Genomic DNA, 20,081 nt, shown 5'->3' with positions numbered 1-20,081 from the left:
CTGAGAGTTAATTCCCCTTCCTCTACGTCTATGATAGCTCTAGCAGTGGCCAAGAATGGCCTTCCCAGTATAACAGAGTCACCATCATCCTTGTCTGAATCTAGAACCACAAAATCAGCAGGGTAAATAAAACTGTCCACCTTGACCAACAGATTTTCAATTACACCCCTGGGGTGCACCATTGATTTATCTACCAACTCTAGAGTCATCTTTACCGGTTTGACTTCCTTTATATGCAGCTTTTTCACCAGGGAGGATGGTATTAAGTTAATGCTTGCTCCTAGATTGCACATTGCTTTAGTGATGGTTACTTCCCCAATGGTGCACGGCAGCAGGAAGCTCCCTGGGTCCTCAAGCTTGGGAGGAAGCCCCTTTTGAATCAAGGCCCTGCATTACTCAGTAATCACTATGGTATCTTTCTCATCCCAGCTTCTTTTCTTGTTGATAAGCTCCTTCAAAAACTTGGAATACAGAGGCATTTGTTCAAGTGCTTCGGCCAAGGGAATATTGATTTCCAGTTTCTTAAAAATCTCAAGAAACTTATGAAAATGTTGGTCCTTAGCCTCTTTGTTAAACCTCTGAGGATATGGCAGTGGAGGTGTGATGCTCTTCCCTATTTGCTGCTGTCCCTGAGTCACTTCCTTTGAGCTATGTGGCTGGTTGTTTTTCTCCTTGGGTTTCTCAGTGCTTTTGTTTGGCATCACAACTTGCTCCTTAGGTTCATCTGCCTTTGTTTGCTTCTCATCCTCTGTTGGTTCTTTGATGCTCTCTGCTTGCTTCTTTGTAGTGTCATTGTTGCTCATCAATGTTCTCCCACTCCTTAATTGTATTGCCTTGCATTCCTCCTTGGGATTTGGGATTGTGTCACTGGGCAGTGAGTTTGAAGGTCTCTCAACAGATACTTGCTTGGATAGTTGCCCAATCTGCCTCTCTAGGTTCTTCAATGATGCTTCATGGTTTTTGTTTGTTATTTCTTGATGTTTCATCATTTTTTCTATCAAGGTCTCCAAGTTGGTGAGTCTTTGAGGTTCAGGTGATGCTTGTGGTGGGTTGTGAGATGTGGGTGGTGGGTGGTAGGTATTTTGGTTGGTGGAATGGTTGTTGGATTGGTACTGGTTGAGATTGGGGTAGTTGTTTTGAGGTTTTCTGTATGTGTTTTGGTTAGTCTGCTGCTGGTTGTAGTTTTGATTGTTTCTTGGGTTGTTTTGGTTTGGGTTCCTCTGCCATGGTTGTTGGTTTTGGTTGTGAGTGTCTCCCCATCTGAGGTTGGGGTGATTCTTCCATGAGGGGTTGTAGGTATCACCATAGAATTCATTTGGACTTGAATGCATGTACTGGACTTGTTCTTGCTGTTGCTCCTCTTGGATTTCTTCATTTTGCCCCCATGTGGTTGATGGTTGGCTAGTGTTAACTGCTGCAACTTGGAGGCCGTCAATCCTCTTGGTCATTTGCTCAAATTGTTGTTGAATTTGCTGCTGCATTAATTTGTTTTGGGCTAAGATTGAATCCACTCCTTCTAGCTCTATTACTCCTCTCCTTTGTGATGGTTGGCGGCCTCTTTGATGAGCAAAGAAATATTGGTTGTTGGCCACCATATCAATGAGTTCTTGAGCCTCATCTGCAGTTTTCATGAGTTGCAAGGAACCTCCAGCTGAATGATCCAAAGCTTCCTGGGATTTCAGTGTTAAGCCTTCATAGAAGTTTTGCAGCTTCTCCCACTCATTAAACATGGCAGGGGGGCATTTTCTGATTAGAGCTTTGTACCTCTCCCATGCCTCATAGATGGGTTCAGCCTCCATTTGTGTAAATGTTTGTACCTCAGCCTTCAACCTTATAATCCTCTGAGGTGGATAAAATTTTGCAAGGAACTTAGTTACCAAATCATCCCAGTTATTGATGCTGTCCCTTGGAAAAGATTCTAGCCATTGAGTAGCTTTGTCCCTGAGAGAAAATGGGAATAGCATCAGCTTGTAACTATCAGGAGGCACACCATTAGTTTTGACAGTGTTGCATATCCTCAGGAAAGTGGACAAATGTTGGTGCGGGTCTTCAAGTGGTCCTCCACCAAAAGAGCAATTGTTCTGAACCAAAGTGATGAGTTGTGGCTTGAGTTCAAAATTGTTTGCATTGACATTTGGAGCTAAGATGCTGCTTCCACAATGCCTAGGATTTGCAAAGGTATAGGAGGCCAAAACTCTCCTCTGGGGTGGGTTGTCATTGTTGTTGTCTGCTCCACCTGGTGGATTAGTTGAATGTTCCTCCATCTCTTGGAATTCTTCGTCTGATTCCTCTTCTCCAACAATATTTTTCCCTCTTTCAGCTCTTCTTAACCTCCTGAGAGTTCTTTCGTCTTGTTCATGAAAATTGGGTGTGGTTCTTCTTGTACCTGACATACAAGCAGAGCATGAGAAACACACGAAACTAGTGACACTTCAATCTACTGCTAGATTGAAGTTTTAGTTAGTTTAAGCAAAAAATCAAACAGTTAGTGGGTTAATCAAAATTAGAGAAAAATAAAGAGAAAGCGCTTGATCTAGATCACCACCTCACTTAATCATTGTCAATCTAATCAATCCCCGGCAACGGCGCCAAAAACTTGATGAGTATTTTGGTGAAAAATAAATTTCCTCCAAAACACACAAATCTAACCGGCAAGTGTACCGGGTCGTATCAAGTAATAAAAACTCACGGGAGTGAGGTCGATCCCACAGGGATTGAAGGATTGAGCAATTTTAGCTTAGTGGTTAATTTAGTCAAGCGAATCAAGTTTTGGTTGAGTGTTTTGTGATTTGCAGAAATTAAATTTCATGGAAGTAAAGAGAACAGGGAATTAAAATGCTGAATCTTAAAGAACACGAAATTAAATAGCAGAAACTTAGAATGCAAGAAATGTAAATAGCGGAATCTTAAAGTGCAAGAAATGTAAACGGCTGGAATTGAAAAGGGAATTGGGGATTGGATTTGCAGAATTTAAACAAGGAAAAGTAAATTGCATCAAGCAGAGAAGTAGAAGAAGGTTTGGGTTAGATTGGATCTTGAAGCAGAAAAGTAAATGAACATGAAAACAGTAAACAGAAAATGTAAAATTGGGAAATTAGATCTCAGGACCCAGAGACTAGAAAACCAAGTCTAGATCTCAATGCCTTCCTAGATCCAACAAGAAATTGTAATTGAAATTCAAAGAAAGTGGATGAAGAGCAAATAACAGAAATTGAAATCCAATCAAGCAGTAAATAAAGCAGTGAGATCCAAGGTTGAGATTGAAACAGAATTTCTTCAATTCTCCAACCCAAAATCCAAGACAATTGTAATTGAAATTGAAAGCAATAAAACTGAGAGGAAGAGAAGTGAATTCTCCTTCCCCAAGACAAAGAAATTAAAGATCACTCAATATCCAAAGCTCTCCGAAGACTATTATGAAAATTCCAAAAGAAAGCTCCCCCAAGAACTTGAATTCTATCCTATTTATACACTTTCTTCCAATGATCTTCAAGCCTTGAGTTGGGCCTTTGCTCTTGGTGGAATTGGGTTGAAAGAGGCCTTGGTTGATTGCTCATGGAGTTTGAAGAGGAACCAAAACGAACCAATTGAACCGGGTTTGAGTTTTGCAAAAGTTGGACCAAAAGTTTGAGCAAAAGTTAGGGGGCTAACTTTTGCCCAAACTTTTCATATCAGCAGCTATATCCATCTGATACCAACGTTGGTGCCAAAGTTAGGGGTCTAACTTTGGCCCTAACGTTGGCCTTACCTTGTGCACTTGTGGCGCCAACGTTAGCCACCAAGTTAGGGGCTAACGTTGGCGCAAACTTTTGCTCTTCCCCTTGTGATTTTCATGTGCCAACGTTAGCCACCAAGTTAGGGGGCTAACGTTGGCGCAAACGTTTGGTGCCCAGGGAGGTTTTCTTCATGCCAACGTTAGCCTCAAAGTTAGGGGACTAACGTTGGCGCAAACTTTTGGTGCCCAGGGGTGATTTTTAAGTTCCAACGTTAGCCCAAAAGTTAGGGGTCTAACGTTGGGGCTAACTTTTCACCCAAAAGTTTGTGCAAAAGTTTGAGGCTAACTTTAGGTCCAGCTTTTTGCTTCCTGGTTCAATTTCACTTATTCCATTGTCCTCCCTTTACTCCTAGCCATTCCTTCTTGCTTCAACCTTTCTCCAAGCTTTCTTCACCTATCATTAATCAACCAAACACATCAAAGCTATGCTCAAAATCATGAGATATTCATTCTTTCATAATATGTGACAATTATAGCATAAAACCTCATGAAATAGCATGAATTCATTCATGGTTGATTAAATCAAAGGAAACATGAAAATCTACCCAATTGGCTTGCTTGTAGCTCAAGAAAGTGCATAATTCTATTGAAAACAAAAGAAAAAGACTAGTAAAACTAGGCTAAGATGACTTGTCATCAAGAGGTCCCTATAGGAGTCTTGAATGCTGTTCTGTAAGCCCACAGAGCATCATCCAAGCTTCATGCCCAATCCTTTCTACGTGTATTCACAGTCCGTTCCAAGATTCTTCTTAGTTCTCTGTTAGAGACTTCAGCTTGTCCATTTATCTGCAGATGATATGGAGTTGCCACCTTATGGCGAATCCCATACCGGACCATGGCAGAGTAAAGCTGTTTGTTGCAGAAGTGAGTTCCCCATCACTGATTAGTACCCTAGGGACACCAAATCTGCTGAATATATATTTCTGGAGGAACTTTAGTACTGTTTTAGTATCATTGGTGGGTGTGGCAATGGCCTCTACCCATTTTGATACATAGTCAACTGCCACCAGAATATAAGTGTTTGAGTATGATGGTGGGAAAGGCCCCATGAAATCAATTCCCCATACATCAAACAACTCAATCTCCAAGATTCCTTGTTGAGGCATGGCATAACTATGAGGCAAATTACCAGCTCTCTGGCAACTGTCACAGTTACGTACAAACTCTCGGGAATCTCTATAGAGTGTAGGCCAGTAGAAACCACATTGGAGGACCTTGGTGGCTGTTCGCTCACCTCCGAAATGGCCTCCATATTGTGATCCATGGCAATGCCATAGGATCCTCTGCGCTTCTTCTCTAGGCACACACCTACGGATTATTCCGTCTGCATATCTCTTAAAGAGATAGGGTTCATCCCACAAGTAGTACTTTGCATCAGTAATTAATTTTTTCTTTTGTTGCCTGCTGTACTCCTTGGGAATGAACCTTGCAGCTTTGTAGTTTGCAATGTCTGCAAACCATGATAATTCCTGAATGGCGAACAAATGCTCATCCGGAAAGGTTTCAGAGATCTCAATAGAGGGGGAGGACGCCCCTTCCACTGGTTCTATCCGGGACAGATGGTCAGCTACTTGGTTTTCTGTCCCTTTTCTGTCTCTTATTTCTATATCAAACTCTTGCAGAAGTAACACCCATCTTATGAGTCAGGGTTTTGAATCCTGCTTTGTGAGTAGATATTTAAGAGCAGCATGATTTGTGTACACAATCACTTTTGATCATACTAAGTATGATCTAAACTTGTCAATGGCATAAACCACTGCAAGCAATTCTTTTTCTGTGGTTGTGTAATTTTTCTGGGCATCATTCAAAACACGGCTAGCATAATAAATGACATGCAGAAGCTTGTCATGCCTCTGCCCCAGTACTGCACCAATGGCGTGATCACTGGCATCACACATTAATTCGAACGGTAATGTCCAGTCTGGTGCAGAGATAACTGGTGCTGTGACCAGCTTAGCTTTCAGAGTTTCAAACGCCTACAGACACTCTGTGTCAAACACAAATGGCGTGTCAGCAGCTAGCAGGTTGCTTAGAGGTTTTGCAATTTTGAAAAATCCTTTATAAACCTCCTATAGAATCCTGTATGCCCCAGAAAGCTTCTGATTGCCTTAACATTGGTAGGTGGTGGTAATTTTTCAATTACCTCTATTTTAGCTTGATCCACCTCTATTCCCTTGTTTGAAATTTTATGCCCAAGGACAATCCCTTCAGTCACCATAAAGTGACATTTTTCCCAGTTTAAAACCAGGTTGGTCTCTTGGCATCTTTTCAAAACCAGTGTCAGGTGATCAAGACAGGAGCTGAATAAGTCTCCATATACTGAGAAGCCATCCATGAAGACTTCCAAAAATTTTTCCACCATATCAGAGAAAATAGAGAGCATGCATCTCTGAAAGGTTGCAGGCGCATTACATAGCCCAAAAGGCATCCTTCTGTAAGCAAATACTCCAGATGGACATGTGAATGCTATTTTCTCTTGATCCTGGGGATCTACTGCAATTTGGTTGTAGCCTGAATAGCCATCCAAAAAGCAGTAATAATTATGACCTGCTAGTCTTTCTAGCATCTGGTCTATGAATGGTAAAGGAAAATGATCCTTTCTGGTGGCTGTATTGAGCCTTCTGTAATCAATACATATGCGCCACCCTGTAACTGTTCTTGTAGGAACCAATTCATTTTTTTCATTATGAACCACTGTCATGCCTCCCTTTTTAGGGACAACTTGAACAGGACTCACCCAGGGGCTATTAGAAATAGGATAAATAATCCCAGCCTCCAGTAATTTAGTGACCTCTTTCTGTACCACTTCCTTCATGGTTGGATTTAGCCGCCTCTGTGGTTGAACCACTGGCTTAACATCGTCCTCCAATAAGATCTTGTGCATGCATCTAGCTGGGCTTATGCCCTTAAGGTCACGTATGGACCACCCAAGAGCTGCCTTGTGTGTCCTTAGCACTTGAGTTAGTGCTTCCTCTTCCTGTGGATTTAAAGCAGAGCTTATGATCACTGGAAAAGTATCACCTTCTCCCAGAAATGCATATTTCAGGGATGGTGGTAATGGTTTGAGCTCGGGTTTAGGAGGTTTTTCCTCTTCCTGAGGAAATTTCAGAGACTCTTTCAATTCCTCTGAATCCTCTAGATCAGGTGAAACATCTTTAAAGAAGTTTTCCAGCTCTGATTCGAGACTCTCAGCCATGTTGATCTCTTCTACCAAAGAGTCAATAAGATCAACTTTCATGCAGTCTTTTGGTGTGTTTGGATGCTACATGGCATTGACAGCATTCAACTTAAACTTATCTTCATTGACTCTCAAGGTGACTTCCCCCTTTTGGACATCAATGAGAGTTCGTCCAGTTGCTAGGAAAGGTCTTCCTAGAATGAGAGTAGCACTCTTGTGCTTCTCCATCTCCAGCACTACGAAGTCAGTAGGAAAGGCGAATGGCCCAACCCTGACAATCATGTCCTCAATCACGCCTGATGGGTATTTAATGGAGCCATCAGCAAGTTGGAGACATATCCGGGTTGGTTTAACTTCTTCAGTTAAGCCAAGCTTTCTGATAGTGGATGCAGGTATTAGATTGATGCTTGTCCCAAGATCGCATAAAGCTGTCCTGGTGCAATTTCCCTCTAATGTGCATGGTATTAGAAAGCTTCCGGGATCTTTAAGCTTTTCAGGAAGACTTTTCAGAATGATTGCACTGCATTCTTAAGTGAGGAGAACTCTTTCAGTTTCTCTCCAATCCTTCTTATGACTTAAGATCTCTTTCATGAACTTGGCATAAGAAGGTATTTGCTCAAGTGCCTCTGCAAACGGAATCTTAATTTCAAGAGTCCTGAGATAATCTGCAAAGCGAGCAAATTGCTTATCCTGCTCCTCTTGGTGGAATTTTTGAGGATAAGGTATCTTGGCTTTATATTCCTCAACCTTGGTTGCTGTAGGTTTATTTCCTACAGAAGTGGTTGAAGAAGCCTTTTTAGATGGGTTGTCATCAGCACTTGTGTATGTCTGATCCCTCTCTGGCAATTGAGTGCCAGAGTTAGAAGTTGGAGTGACGTTAGACGCCAACTCCTTATCTGTTCCTAGCGTCTGAACGCCAGAACTGTACTTCTTTTGGGCGTTCAACGCCAGTTCCTTGCTTGTTTCTGGCATTGAACGCCAGTCCTGAGCATGGTCTGGGCGTTCAGCGCCAGCCTTCCGCTCAATTTCTGGCGTTTTAACGCCAGAATTATTTTTTCCTGGGCTCTTGCTATCCTCAGATGGATTTTTGGTGGTTTGCTCATTCCTTGCCTTCCTGCTGCCTTGAGGTGGGGTATTTAATGTTTTCCCACTTCTTAATTGAATTGCTTGGCTTTCTTCTGTTATTTGTTTTGACAGCTGTTGTTTTGTTTGCTTCAATTGTTCTTCCATATTTATATTAGCCATCCTTGTCTCTTGTAGTCTATCTTTGAATTCGGCTAACTGTTCTGTTAGAAAGTCCAATTGCTGATTGAATTCAACAGCTTGTTCTACAGGACTGAGTTCAGCAGTTACTGTTTTAACCTCTTCTTTCATGGAAGGGTCACTGCTTAGGTACAGATGCTGATTTCTGGCAACTGTATCAATGAGCTCTTGAGCTTCTTCAATTGTCTTTCTCATGTGGATAGATCCACCAGCTGAGTAATCTAGAGAGATCTAAGCTCTTTCTGTAAGCCCATAATAGAAGATGTCTAACTGAACCCACTCTGAAAACATTTCAGAGGGGCATTTTCGTAGCATCTCTCTGTATCTCTCCCAGGCATCATAAAGAGATTTATTATCTCCTTGTTTAAAGCCTTGGATGTCCAGCCTTAGCTGTGTCATCTGTTTTGGAGGAAAGTATTGATTCAGGAATTTTTCTGTCAGCTGTTTCCATGTCCTTATACTAGCCTTAGGTTGGTTATTTAACCACCTCTTGGCTTGGTCTTTTACAGCAAATGAAAATAGTAATAATCTGTAGACATCCTGATCTACTTTCTTATCATGTACTGTGTCAGCAATTTGTAAAAACTGTGCCAGAAACTCTGTAGGTTCTTCCTGTGGAAGACCGAAATACTGGCAGCTTTGCTGCACCATGATAATGAGCTGAGGATTCAACTCAAAGCTACTGACTCCAATGGAGGGTATGCAGATACTACTCCCATATGAAGCAGTAGAGGGGTTAGCATATGACCCCAGAGTCCTTCTGGACTGTTCATTTCCACTTAGATCCATGATGGAGAAAGGGAGATGATAAAAAAAATTATTTTTATTTATTTATTTATTTATTTATTTCAAAAATAAAATAAACTAAAATAAAATAAACAAAAATGGGTGAAGATTTTCGAAAAAAATGAGGAGAGAGAAAGTGGTTAGGTTTTGAAAAGGATATGGTGATTTTTGAAAATGGTTTTAAATTTTGAAATAAAAATCTGAATTTTAAAGGTAAATTTCGAAAATTTGCTTTAAAATAGAGAGAAAAGATATTTTTGAATTTAAAGAGGAGAGAGAAAAACAATAAGATAGCACAAGATTTAAAATTTTTAGATCTAATGCTCCTTGTTTTCGAAAATTTTGGAGGGAAAACACCAATGAACACCAAACTTAAAAATTTTAAGATCAAGACACAAGGAAAACTCAAGAACACCTTGAAGATTCACAAGAACACAAGAACATGAAGAAAGAACACCAAACTTAAAATTTTTTTGAAAACCAAAATAAAATTTTTCGTAAACCAAAGAAAAATCAACAAGAAAACACCAAACTTAAAGTTTGGCACAAGATTTAATGTAAAAATTATTTTTGAAAAAGAATTTTTAAAAAAAGGTACCCAATTTACCAAGAACACAGACCAACGCTCTAGCCAAATGGGCAGTAAATGTAACACTTGTTTTGAAAAATATTTTTAATAACTAAGAAAAAATATTATTTTTATTTTTTTTTATTTTTATAATTTTTTTTTGAAAAGAATATAAAAGACTCTGACCCAAAAGACAAAATTTTCCTAATTTAAGCAACAGGATTCACCGTCAGTTGTTCAAACTCAAACAATCTCCGGCAACGGTGCCAAAAACTTGGTGCACAAAATTGGAAATCATAACTCTTCACAAATTCGCATAACTAACCAGCAAGTGCACTGGGTCGTCCAAGTAATACCTTACGTGAGTAAGGGTCGATCCCACGAAGATTGTTGGCTTGAAGCAATCTATGGTTATCTTGTAACTCTTAGTCAGGAAAACAATAAAATAATTCACTTATCAAATTTGATTACAAGGAATAAAAGGGCAGAACACAAATTATACTTGTATGCAATGATGGAGAATATGTTGGAGTTTTGGAGATGCTTTGTCTTCTGAAATTCTGCTTTCCTCTGTTTCTGATTCATGCACGCACGTCCTCCTATGGCAAGCTGTGTGTTGGTGGATCACCGTTGTCAATGGCTACCATCCATCCTTCCAGTGAAAAGGGTCCAGGTGCGCTGTCACTGCACGGCTAATCATCTGCAGGTTCTCGATCGTACCGGAATAGGATTTACTATCCTTTTGCGTCTGTCACTACGCCCAGCACTCGTGAGTTTGAAGCTTGTCACAGTCATCAATCCCTGAATCCTACTCGGAATACCACAGACAAGGTTTAGACTTTCCGGATTCTCTTGAATGCTGCCATCAATCTAGCTTATACCACGAAGATTCTGATTAAGAGATCTAAGAGATATTCATTCATTCTACGGTGAACAGAAGTGGTTGTCAGGCACGCGTTCGTGGAGGAATGATGATGATTGTCACGTTCATCACATTCATGTTGAAGTGCGAATGGATATCTTAGATAGGAACACACATGTTTGAATAGAAAATGGAAATACTTGCATTAATTCATCAGGACACAGCAGAGCTCCTCACCCCCAATAATGGAATTTAGAGACTCATGCCGTCAGAGATTACAAAGTTCAGATCTAAAATGTCATGAGATAAAAAATAAGTCTCTAAAAGTTGTTTAAATACTAAACTAGTAACCTAGGTTTACAGAAAATGAGTAAACTATGATAGATAGTGCAGAAATCCACTTCTGGGGCCCACTTGGTGTGTGCTGGGGCTGAGACTAAAGCTTCTCACGTGCCTGGGCTGTTTTCGGTGTTCAACGCCAGGCTGTAACGTGTTTCTGGCGTTGAACTCCAACTTGTAACGTGTTTCTGGCGCTGGACGCCAGGCTGCAACATGGAACTGGCGTTGAACGCCAGTTTACGTCATCTATCCTTGAGCAAAGTATGGACTATTATATATTGCTGGAAAGCCCTGGATGTCTACTTTCCAACGCAATTGGAAGCGCGTCAATTGGACTCTTGTAACTCCAGAAATTCCATTCCGAGTGCAGAGAGGTCAGGATCCAACAGCATCAGCAGTCCTTTTTCAGCCTGAATCAGATTTTTGCTCAGCTCCCTCAATTTCAGCCAGAAAATACCTGAAATTACAGAAAAACACACAAACTCATAGTAAAGTCCAGAAATATGAATTTTGCCTAGAAACTAATGAAAATAAACTAAAAACTAACTAAAACATACTAAAAACTATATGAAATTAACCCCAAAAAGCGTATAAAATATCCGCTCATCACGTGACTTTTGAGGAAGTTTGCGCCTTAGTGGACGCTCTTTTAGTTGCCATTTTTTTAGGTGTCTTTTTAAAGGCCTTTTCCTTTCCTTTCTTGGTGGCCATCCTGAGAAGGAAGAAAAAGGAGAAAATATTAAACTAAAAAAGATAAACACCGGAATTAAGAAAATACAAGTGAGAATTAATGTCGAAAAAAAAGTAGAGCATCTAGGTGTTATGAAAAACCATGGAAACTAAGCTCAATGCACACGGAGCACAAGTGTTATGAAAAGAAGCACTAAGTTGGAAGAATAAGATAAAAAATGAACCAAGATGTCATTGGGTCTTTTACACAAACACTTGGCGTGCATACTATAAACAACAAGCAAGTTGAGAAGTCCAAGTGTGTAATACACCCAAAATAGAATGCCAACTACCATAGCAACACCACATAATATAAAGAAGTCAAGAGATATCCAAATAATCCACCAATTCAAAATGTAAATTGAAACTCAACACCCGTGCAAGAAGATAAGAGGAAGAAAAATAACCAAGAGTAAGTTACAAACAACAAAATTAAGATGCAACTAAGAAAAACGAGAGTATTGAAATGCAATAAACAAAGAAAAGTTTAAAAAGCAAAAGAGAATAAGAAATAAGACCTTGAAAAAGAAGGAAGAAGATGAGGGTGAGTGCAAGTGATAATGGGAAAGGAGGAAGGAGAAGAAGAGAAAGAAGGGAGGAGGTGGGTGATGATCGGATTTCTGCTAGTAAAGAAATTCACAAATATATTATCGTGTTGTAAGTATAGTTTCTAAACCAACAGGAAATCCTTTCGTACAAAAGTTTTGGTTGTCACAAGTAACAAACCCCTTAATAAATTGATAACCGAAGTATTTAAACCTCGGGTCGTCTCTCAAGGAATTGCAGGGAGGTGTTCTTATTATTGGTTACGAGTCTTGTAAATTGGGGGTTTTAAAAGTAAAGAACAGGTAATTTAGATGACAAATAAAATAAATTAACAATAATAAAATTTCTTGGCAAGGTATAAGAATTAGAATTTCTATCCCAGTTATCCTTATCAGATGTGATGAGAATTGGGTTTTAATCCCACTTAGTTAAGTCAAGTGGACTAATTAATTTAATCCTCAAGTCCTAGTCAATCCTTGTGGGAAGACTAGATTCAGAGCGATCTAAATCAATCAGTAATCTGCCAATTTCAATCACTACTGAGTTTGACAACTCAAGTGTTACCAATTACTTAACTAAAGCCAAAAGGAAAAATAAATCTAAATTAAATTAGAAGCATTCATAAATAGAATAAAACAATCATAAACTGAAATACCTCAAATAATATTAATTAAGAAAATCATAACATGAATGTAGCTTAAGCCAAATTGAAATGATAAATAATAATTAAAAGTATATAATAAAAATAGAAAATAAATAAGAGGAACATTGAAGCTGTGATTGAAGAAGATGAAATCCTAAATCCTAAGAGAAATCCTAATCCTAAATCCTAAGAGAGAGGAGAGAACCTCTCTCTCTAAAAACCACATCTTAAACCTAAAACTATGTATGAATGTATGTTTTCTCATGAATGGATGCATTTCCCCACTTTATAGCCTCTAATCTGTGTTTTCTGGGCCAAAAACTGGGTCAAAAATAGCCCAGAAATCACCTCCAGCAATTTCTGGTGCGTACAGATCGCGGCAAAGTGATGCGGAGGCGTCGTCCACGCGTTTGCGCGGATTGCATTTTTGCCAGGTCACGCATCCGCGTGATCCACGCATTTGCGTCGCCTGTCTTCGGGATAGTTATGGCAAATTATATATCGTTGCGAAGCCCCAAATGTTAGCTTTTCAACGCAACTGGAACTGCATCATTTGGACCTCTGTAGCTCAAGTTATGGTCAATTTAGTACCAAGAGGTCAGGCTGGACATCTTTAGCAGTTCCTTCAGCTTCTTGTATTCCTTCCACTTTTGCATGCTTCATTTCCATTCTCTAAGCCATTCCTACCCTGTAATCTCTGAAAACACTTAACACACATATCAAGGCATCGAATGGTAATAAGAGAAGATTAAACATATCAAAATTAAGACCAAAGAAGCATGTTTTCAATCATAGCACAAAATCAGGAAGGAAAACGTAAACTCATGAAAATCATATGAATAAGTGTATAAAAGATTGATAAAATCCACTAAATTGAGCACAAGATAAACCATAAAATAGTGGTTTATCAGTGGGACCACCGGAGGTGGTGGTGGTGGTCGCCGGTGGTTGGAGGTGGAGAAGAGATGGCAAGGAGAAGGGAGAAGAAAGAAAGAAAGAATAGAAGAAAGAAGATGAAATGAGGAGAAATAGGGCAGTGCACCTTGTAAGTTGAATCGGCCCTGTGACGCGTGCGCCTCATCCACGCGGACGCATGAGAAGCAGAAAAGGGAAGGTGATGCGTACGCATAAGTCACGTGTACGCGTGGAGACTTTTCGTGCTTTTCGCACAACACTCGCATGGTTTCAGCATAAGTCTTTGTTGTTTGAACAATGCAGCAGTAGCATATCATGAAACCAGTGTGATGCGTATGCGTCGGCCTCGCACACGCGTGGGTAGGGAAAAAATGGATGACGCGTACGCGTCAGCTATGCGTACGCGTGGGGTGTGTTGTGCCCCTCGCACCCCACCCACATGGTTCTAGCACAAGTCTCTATTTTGGAACCATGCAGCAGCACCATCCCTGCACCATTCTAGCATTGTGGTATTTTCGGGGTGACGCGTACGCGTCAGGCATGTGCACGTGTGGGATGCTCTTTTTTTTTCTTTCAAGAAAAGGCAATTAAAGCACAATACAAACATCTATGCCATCTAAACAACACTAGAACACCTAAAATTCAATGATACTACTCAAAGTAGGCTAACTAATCAAACTAACAACAATGAAAACCTTTTCAAACAATCAAATTTCAAATAGATCTAAACAAACTCAAGCAATTCAACTAAAGAAAGGAGAATAAGGTAAAACAAGCTATGAACAAGGAAGATCATACCATGGTGGGGTGTCTCCTACCTAGAACTTTTCTTTAATGTCCTTAAGTTGGACAGTCGATGAGCTCAATCCTTAGCCGGATCTTTCAAAAGAAAGATCTCCAGCTCCTTGTTGTTCTTCATCTTCACACCATGGTAGAGTTTCAAACGGTGGCCATTGACATTGAAGAATGTAGCTCTTGATGGATGATTCAAGTGGACAACTCCATACGGTTCAACCTTCTCCACCACATATGGTCCATCCCACCTTGACCTCAGTTTGCCCGGCATTAATCTCAACCTTGATTTATAGAGAAGGACTCGATCCTTAACTCTAAATTCTCTCCTCTTGATGTTCTTGTCATGTACTGCCTTCACCTTCTCTTTATAGAGCCTTGAGTTTTCGTAAGCTTCCAACCGAATGCATTCCAATTCTTCTAATTGCAATTTTCTTTCAACTCCGGCTCCCCCCAATCCTGAGTTACATTCCTTTACGGCCCAATAAGCTTTGTGTTCCACCTCTACCGGGAGATGACAAGCTTTCCCATAGACTAGCTAGATCGGACTCATACCAATTGGTGACTTATAAGCCATCCGGTAAGCCCATAGCTCATCTCCAAGCTTAGAGTTCCAATCCCTCCTACGAGGTTTCACCATCTTCTCTAGTATGTGCTTAATTTCTCGGTTAGAGACTTCGGCTTGACCATTTGTTTGGGGGTGGTAAGTCGTATCCACCTTGTGAATAATGCCATATTTCTTCATCAAACCTGTCATTATCTTGTTACAAAAATGGGTGCCTTGATCACTCACGATTGCTCGCGGTAATCCAAAGCGACAAATGAGGTTATTTCGAAGAAAAGAGACAACCACGTTAGCATCGTTAGTACGGATTGGAATTGCTTCCACCCACTTAGAGACATAATCAACAGTTAACAAGATATACAAGAAACCATTAGAGTTTGGAAAAAGACCTTTGAAGTCAATACCCCAAACTTAAAAAATTTCACAAAACAACATGAGTTGTTGTGGCATCTCATCCCTCTTGGATATGTTTCCAAATCTTTGGCATTGGTGACGAGAGTTGCAAAAAAAGGTTGCATCCTTAAAGAGTGTGGGCCACCAAAATCCGCAGTCTAATATCTTCCTAGCAGTTCGTTGAGGACCAAAGTGGCCACCACTTTTAGAAGAGAGGCAAGCCTCTAAAATAGACTGAAACTCAGATTGTGGAAGACATCTTCTAATTATTTGGTCGGCACCACATCTCCACAAATATGGTTCATCCCATATGTAATATTTGGACTCGCTCTTGAGCTTGTCCCTTTGATGCTTAGAGAATTTTGGAGGGAAGGTGCAACCAATCTAATAATTAGCAATGGGTGCGTACCAAGGAACCACCTCGGATACTGCTTGCAAGTTATCATGAGGAAATGCATCATTGATAAGAGTGGAGTCACTCTTTTAGTGCTCTAGGCAACTCAAGTAGTCCGCCACCAAATTTTGGGAACCACTCCTATCCTTGATCTCTAAATTAAATTCTTGCAAAAGCAATATCCAATAGATTAGCCTTGGCTTTGATTCTTTCTTGGCTAGCAAGTACCTCAACGCCGCATGGTCTGAATATACTACCACTTTGGTTCCAAGTAAATAGGCCCAAAATTTATCCAAGGCAAAAACAATTGCTAAAAGCTCCTTTTCAGTGGTAGTATAGTTAGATTGGGCACCATCTAATGTCTTAAAAGCATAAGCAATGATATAGGAATCCTTACCCTCACGCTGAGCAAGCGCTGCTCCTACTGCATAGTTAGATGCATCACACATAATCTCAAACAGCCTACTCCAATCTGGCCCTCTTATAATGGGAGCTTGGGTCAAGACATTCTTCAACTTATCAAATGCTTTCATACAATCTTCACTCAAGTCAAACTCTACATCTTTTTGTAATAAATGGGAAAGAGTTAGTGCAACCTTACTAAAGTCTTTGATGAAACGCCGGTAAAAACCTACGTGACTAAGAAAAGCACGGACCTCCCTTACAGAGGAGGGGTAAGGTAATCCAGAAAAAATATCCACCTTGGTAGGGTCAACAGAAATACCATCGTTAGAAATGATGTGACTCAAAACAATATCTTGCTTTACCATAAAGTGACATTTTTTAAAGTTAAACACAAGGTTTGAAGTGGTACATCGTTCTAATACTCTAGCAAGATTATCCAAACAATGGACAAAAGAATCACCATAAACACTGAAATTATTGATGAGTCCATATTTTTCGGTATATTTTAGTTTGATTTAAGTGGATTTCATCACACAAACCCACATTTATTCATCCAAATAGCATGCTTTTATATTTTCTCCCTAAATTGAGCTTAATTGTGAAAACATGCTATTTTTTGCTTAATTTAATTAATTTTATTCTACTTTCATTCCATTGGGTGCCTTGATGTGTTTGATGAGTAATTTCAGGTTTACAAGGCTAATATGGATGGCAGAAGTGATGGGAAAGCATGCAAAAAGGGAGAAAGCATGAAGAAATGAAGTTTTGGAAGATTCAGCTTCCGTGCATGCGCACGCTCACGCGCGCAAGTTTGGTGACGCGTACGCATGGGAGTATATTTCACCAAATGACGCGTACGTGTGACGCACGCGTACACGTCGCAGCTAGCACGTGACTCACTTAATAGAAATCGCTGGGGGTGATTTCTGGGCCTCCAGAACCTAGTTTTGGGACTCTCTGAAGCTGATTCTTCCTATATTAGACAAGGCTTCATTCCATGTGAAGGGGGGGAGCAATTAGGGTTAGATTTTAGTCATGTAGTTTATTTTCTAGAGAGAGAAGCTCCCCTTTCTCTCTAGAACCTAGGGTTTTTAGTTTAATTTCCTTGTAATTGCTACTTTTAATTCTTGTTTTAATCTAGTTTCTTCTACCTTTCTTTGTTCTCTTGTCTTAATTTCCTTATGTTATCATGTTAATTTTTCATTTTGTTGCTTTTTATGTTTAAGCACACTCTTGTTATTTTAATTTACATTTAATGAAATTTATGTTTTCATGTCATTTATTGCTTTATGGAGTTGCTATCTTTACTTTCCTTGCTTGGTAGTTGTAGCATTTATTATTTCTTGTCATTTTACCATGCTTTATTTTCACACCCAGCAAGTGTTTGACAAAATACTTAGTTGAGTTTTTACTTAGTTCTCACACTCTTGGTTGGGAATTTGGGTATTTGGGTGAACTTGAGTGGTGGATGTCCATTCCACATTGTGTGATGGTTGTTAATTAATTTGGTTTCCCTTGACTCTAAGTGACCCCTAGTGTTGACTTAGGACTTAGGAATTGAGATTAATTATGCCTAGTTGACTTATCCTCGATGTAGGGTTGACTAATTGGGATTAATCCACACACAATTATCATGTTTGTGGTCCACAACTAGGATATGAATCCTTAATTACCCACTTCTTGCCATGAGTCTTTTTTAGCTTTCAATTTCCATTTTCATTGCCTTTACTTGCCTTCATTTAATTTCTTGCATGTTAAATTACCTTCTTGCATTTTAATTTCTTGCCAATTGCTATCATCCAACCCCCCATTTCCTCCCATAGCCAATAACATTGTACACTTAATTGCAACTCCTAGGGAAGACGACCCGGGAGTTAAATACTCTCGGTTATTTAATTTGAATTATGATAACATTTGATCGATGGACAATTTGTTGGGTTAGGACTATACTTACAACTCCAACTCCATTTTGATAATCAAATTCATAACCTATGCAAATCGTCTCGTTGTCAATCATCCATAAAACCTCCATACAGCACTCATGAAAATCCAAAAATTTGCTCATCATGCACCTTTAGAACGTAGCTGGTGCATTACATGCACAAGTCAAAGGGCATTCTTTTGTAAGCATATGTTCCAAAGGGGCATGTGAAAGTGGTTTTCTCTTGGTCTTCGGGAGGAATATGGATTTGGAAGTAACCAGTATAGCCATCTAAAAAGCAATAATGCGACTTACCGGACAAGAGATCAAACATCTGATCGATGAATGGTAATGGATAATGGTCCTTCCTAGTAGCCAAATTCAAGCACAGTGCAAATCCTCCACGAGTTCTGTACCCTTGTGGCCATAAGTTTCCCACTCTCGTTCTTGACTATGGTGACACCAGACTTTTTCAAAACTACTTGCACGGTACTCACCCACTCACTATCCGAGATTGGGTAGATAATGTTGGCCTCTAGCAATCGGGTCACCTCTTTCTTCACAACTTCTAGGATTGTGGGGTTTAAGCACCTTTGAGGTTGACGGATAGGCTTGGTTCCCTCCTTTAGAAAAATGCGATGCTCACAAACTTGAGGGCTTATAACAACTATATCCGCCAAACTGCACCCAATAGCCTTCTTGTTTTTTTGCAACACATCAAGCAACCTTTCCTCTTGTTGAGAGGTAAGCTCCTTTGCAATGATCACCGGGAGCTTTTGATTTTCTTCAAGAAAGGCATACTTAAGGTGGGGTGGAAGTGGTTTTAAATCCACACTTAACTCATGGATTGACACTTGATCATCCGGCAACACCGGAGGTGGTAAGGTGTCTTCTTCATACTTATGGGGTTTCCCCACACTTGCACCTTGAACCATATTCTTCTCATCAAGGCTATCATGGTGGACTTCGGCCACAATATCATCAATCATTTCACACCGAAAGATAGAATGGTCTTCCGGAGGATGTTTCATAGCCTCATCAAGATTAAAATTTACCATTCTTCCATCAATTTCAAAGGAGTAGGTACCAGAGAAAGCATCGAATTTAAACATGAGGTTTTCAAAAATGGCCTACCTAGCAAGATAGATGATGGTCTTCCGTAGTCATTAGGGGGCATCTCAAGAATATAGAAATCAATTAAAAAAGTCAACCCCTTGATACTCACTAAGATATCTTCCACAATGCCAACCACAGAGATTATACTTTTATCCGCCAAAACAAAACGGGCCGCTGACCGTTTCAACGGTAGAAGCTTCAATGTATCATAAACAGACAAAGGCATAATGCTAACACAAGCACCTAGATCACACATGCAATCAACAAATTGTACACCATTTATAGTGCAAGTGACTAGACAAGGACCAGAATCACCACATTTCTCTAGTATAGCACCCATCAAAGCAGAAATTGAGCTACCCAAAGGAATAGTTTCTAAATCATGAATCTTCTCTTTGTTGATGCACAAATCTATTAGAAACTTAGCATACTTGGGAACTTGGTGAATTGCATAAAAAAGGGGAATTGTTACCTCAACTTTTTTGAAGATATCCACCATCTTTGGATCTAGCTCTAATTACTTCTTGGTCCTCCTTGCTAAGTTGGGGAAAAGAATTGGAATAACATCCTTCAAAATATTTTCTTCCTCGGAGACTCCATCCCTTGCTTGAGAAACTTCTTCTTTAACCACCCCTTGCACCTCATCTTCATCTTCTACATCTTCCACCTCAACAACATCTTCATCTTGAGTAACCTTCCTTCAACTTGGCTCCTCGAGACTTCTCTCTTGTAATGTAGTACCGGACCTCAAGGTGATGGCATTGAGACCACCCTTAGGGTTAGGTAAGGGTTGAGAGGGAAGTGTACTAGAGCTTGAAGGTTGAGTGTTTGAAGTGAAAGGTGGAGCCATTCGGGATATGGCTTCGGTCAAAGTGGCCATATAAGATTCTT

The 20,081-nt window shown here is 39.9% G+C and overlaps 2 protein-coding genes across 2 annotated transcripts; both read right to left on the bottom strand.

Moving 5' to 3' along the window:
• Window positions 1–14,466: 14,466 nt before the first annotated feature.
• LOC148544565 (uncharacterized) lies at window positions 14,467–15,153 on the bottom strand. The gene is made up of 2 exons (XM_088498959.1): window positions 14,952–15,153; window positions 14,467–14,855 (listed from the first exon to the last, which is right to left on the bottom strand). The coding sequence occupies exons 1-2, from the start codon at window positions 15,151–15,153 to the stop codon at window positions 14,467–14,469; spliced, it is 591 nt and encodes a 196-aa protein (XP_088355085.1).
• Window positions 15,154–19,125: 3,972 nt separating this feature from the next.
• Window positions 19,126–19,689, bottom strand: LOC148544564 (uncharacterized). Its single transcript, XM_088498958.1, has one exon. It carries the CDS (start codon window positions 19,687–19,689, stop codon window positions 19,126–19,128), a length of 564 nt encoding a protein of 187 aa, XP_088355084.1.
• Window positions 19,690–20,081: the final 392 nt, after the last annotated feature.

This window comes from Arachis ipaensis, chromosome B9 (genome assembly GCF_059453495.1).
Source record: "Arachis ipaensis isolate K30076 ecotype BB chromosome B9, ASM5945349v1, whole genome shotgun sequence".
NCBI lineage: Eukaryota > Viridiplantae > Streptophyta > Magnoliopsida > Fabales > Fabaceae > Arachis > Arachis ipaensis.
This window is presented reverse-complemented; position numbering and strand designations above follow the sequence as displayed.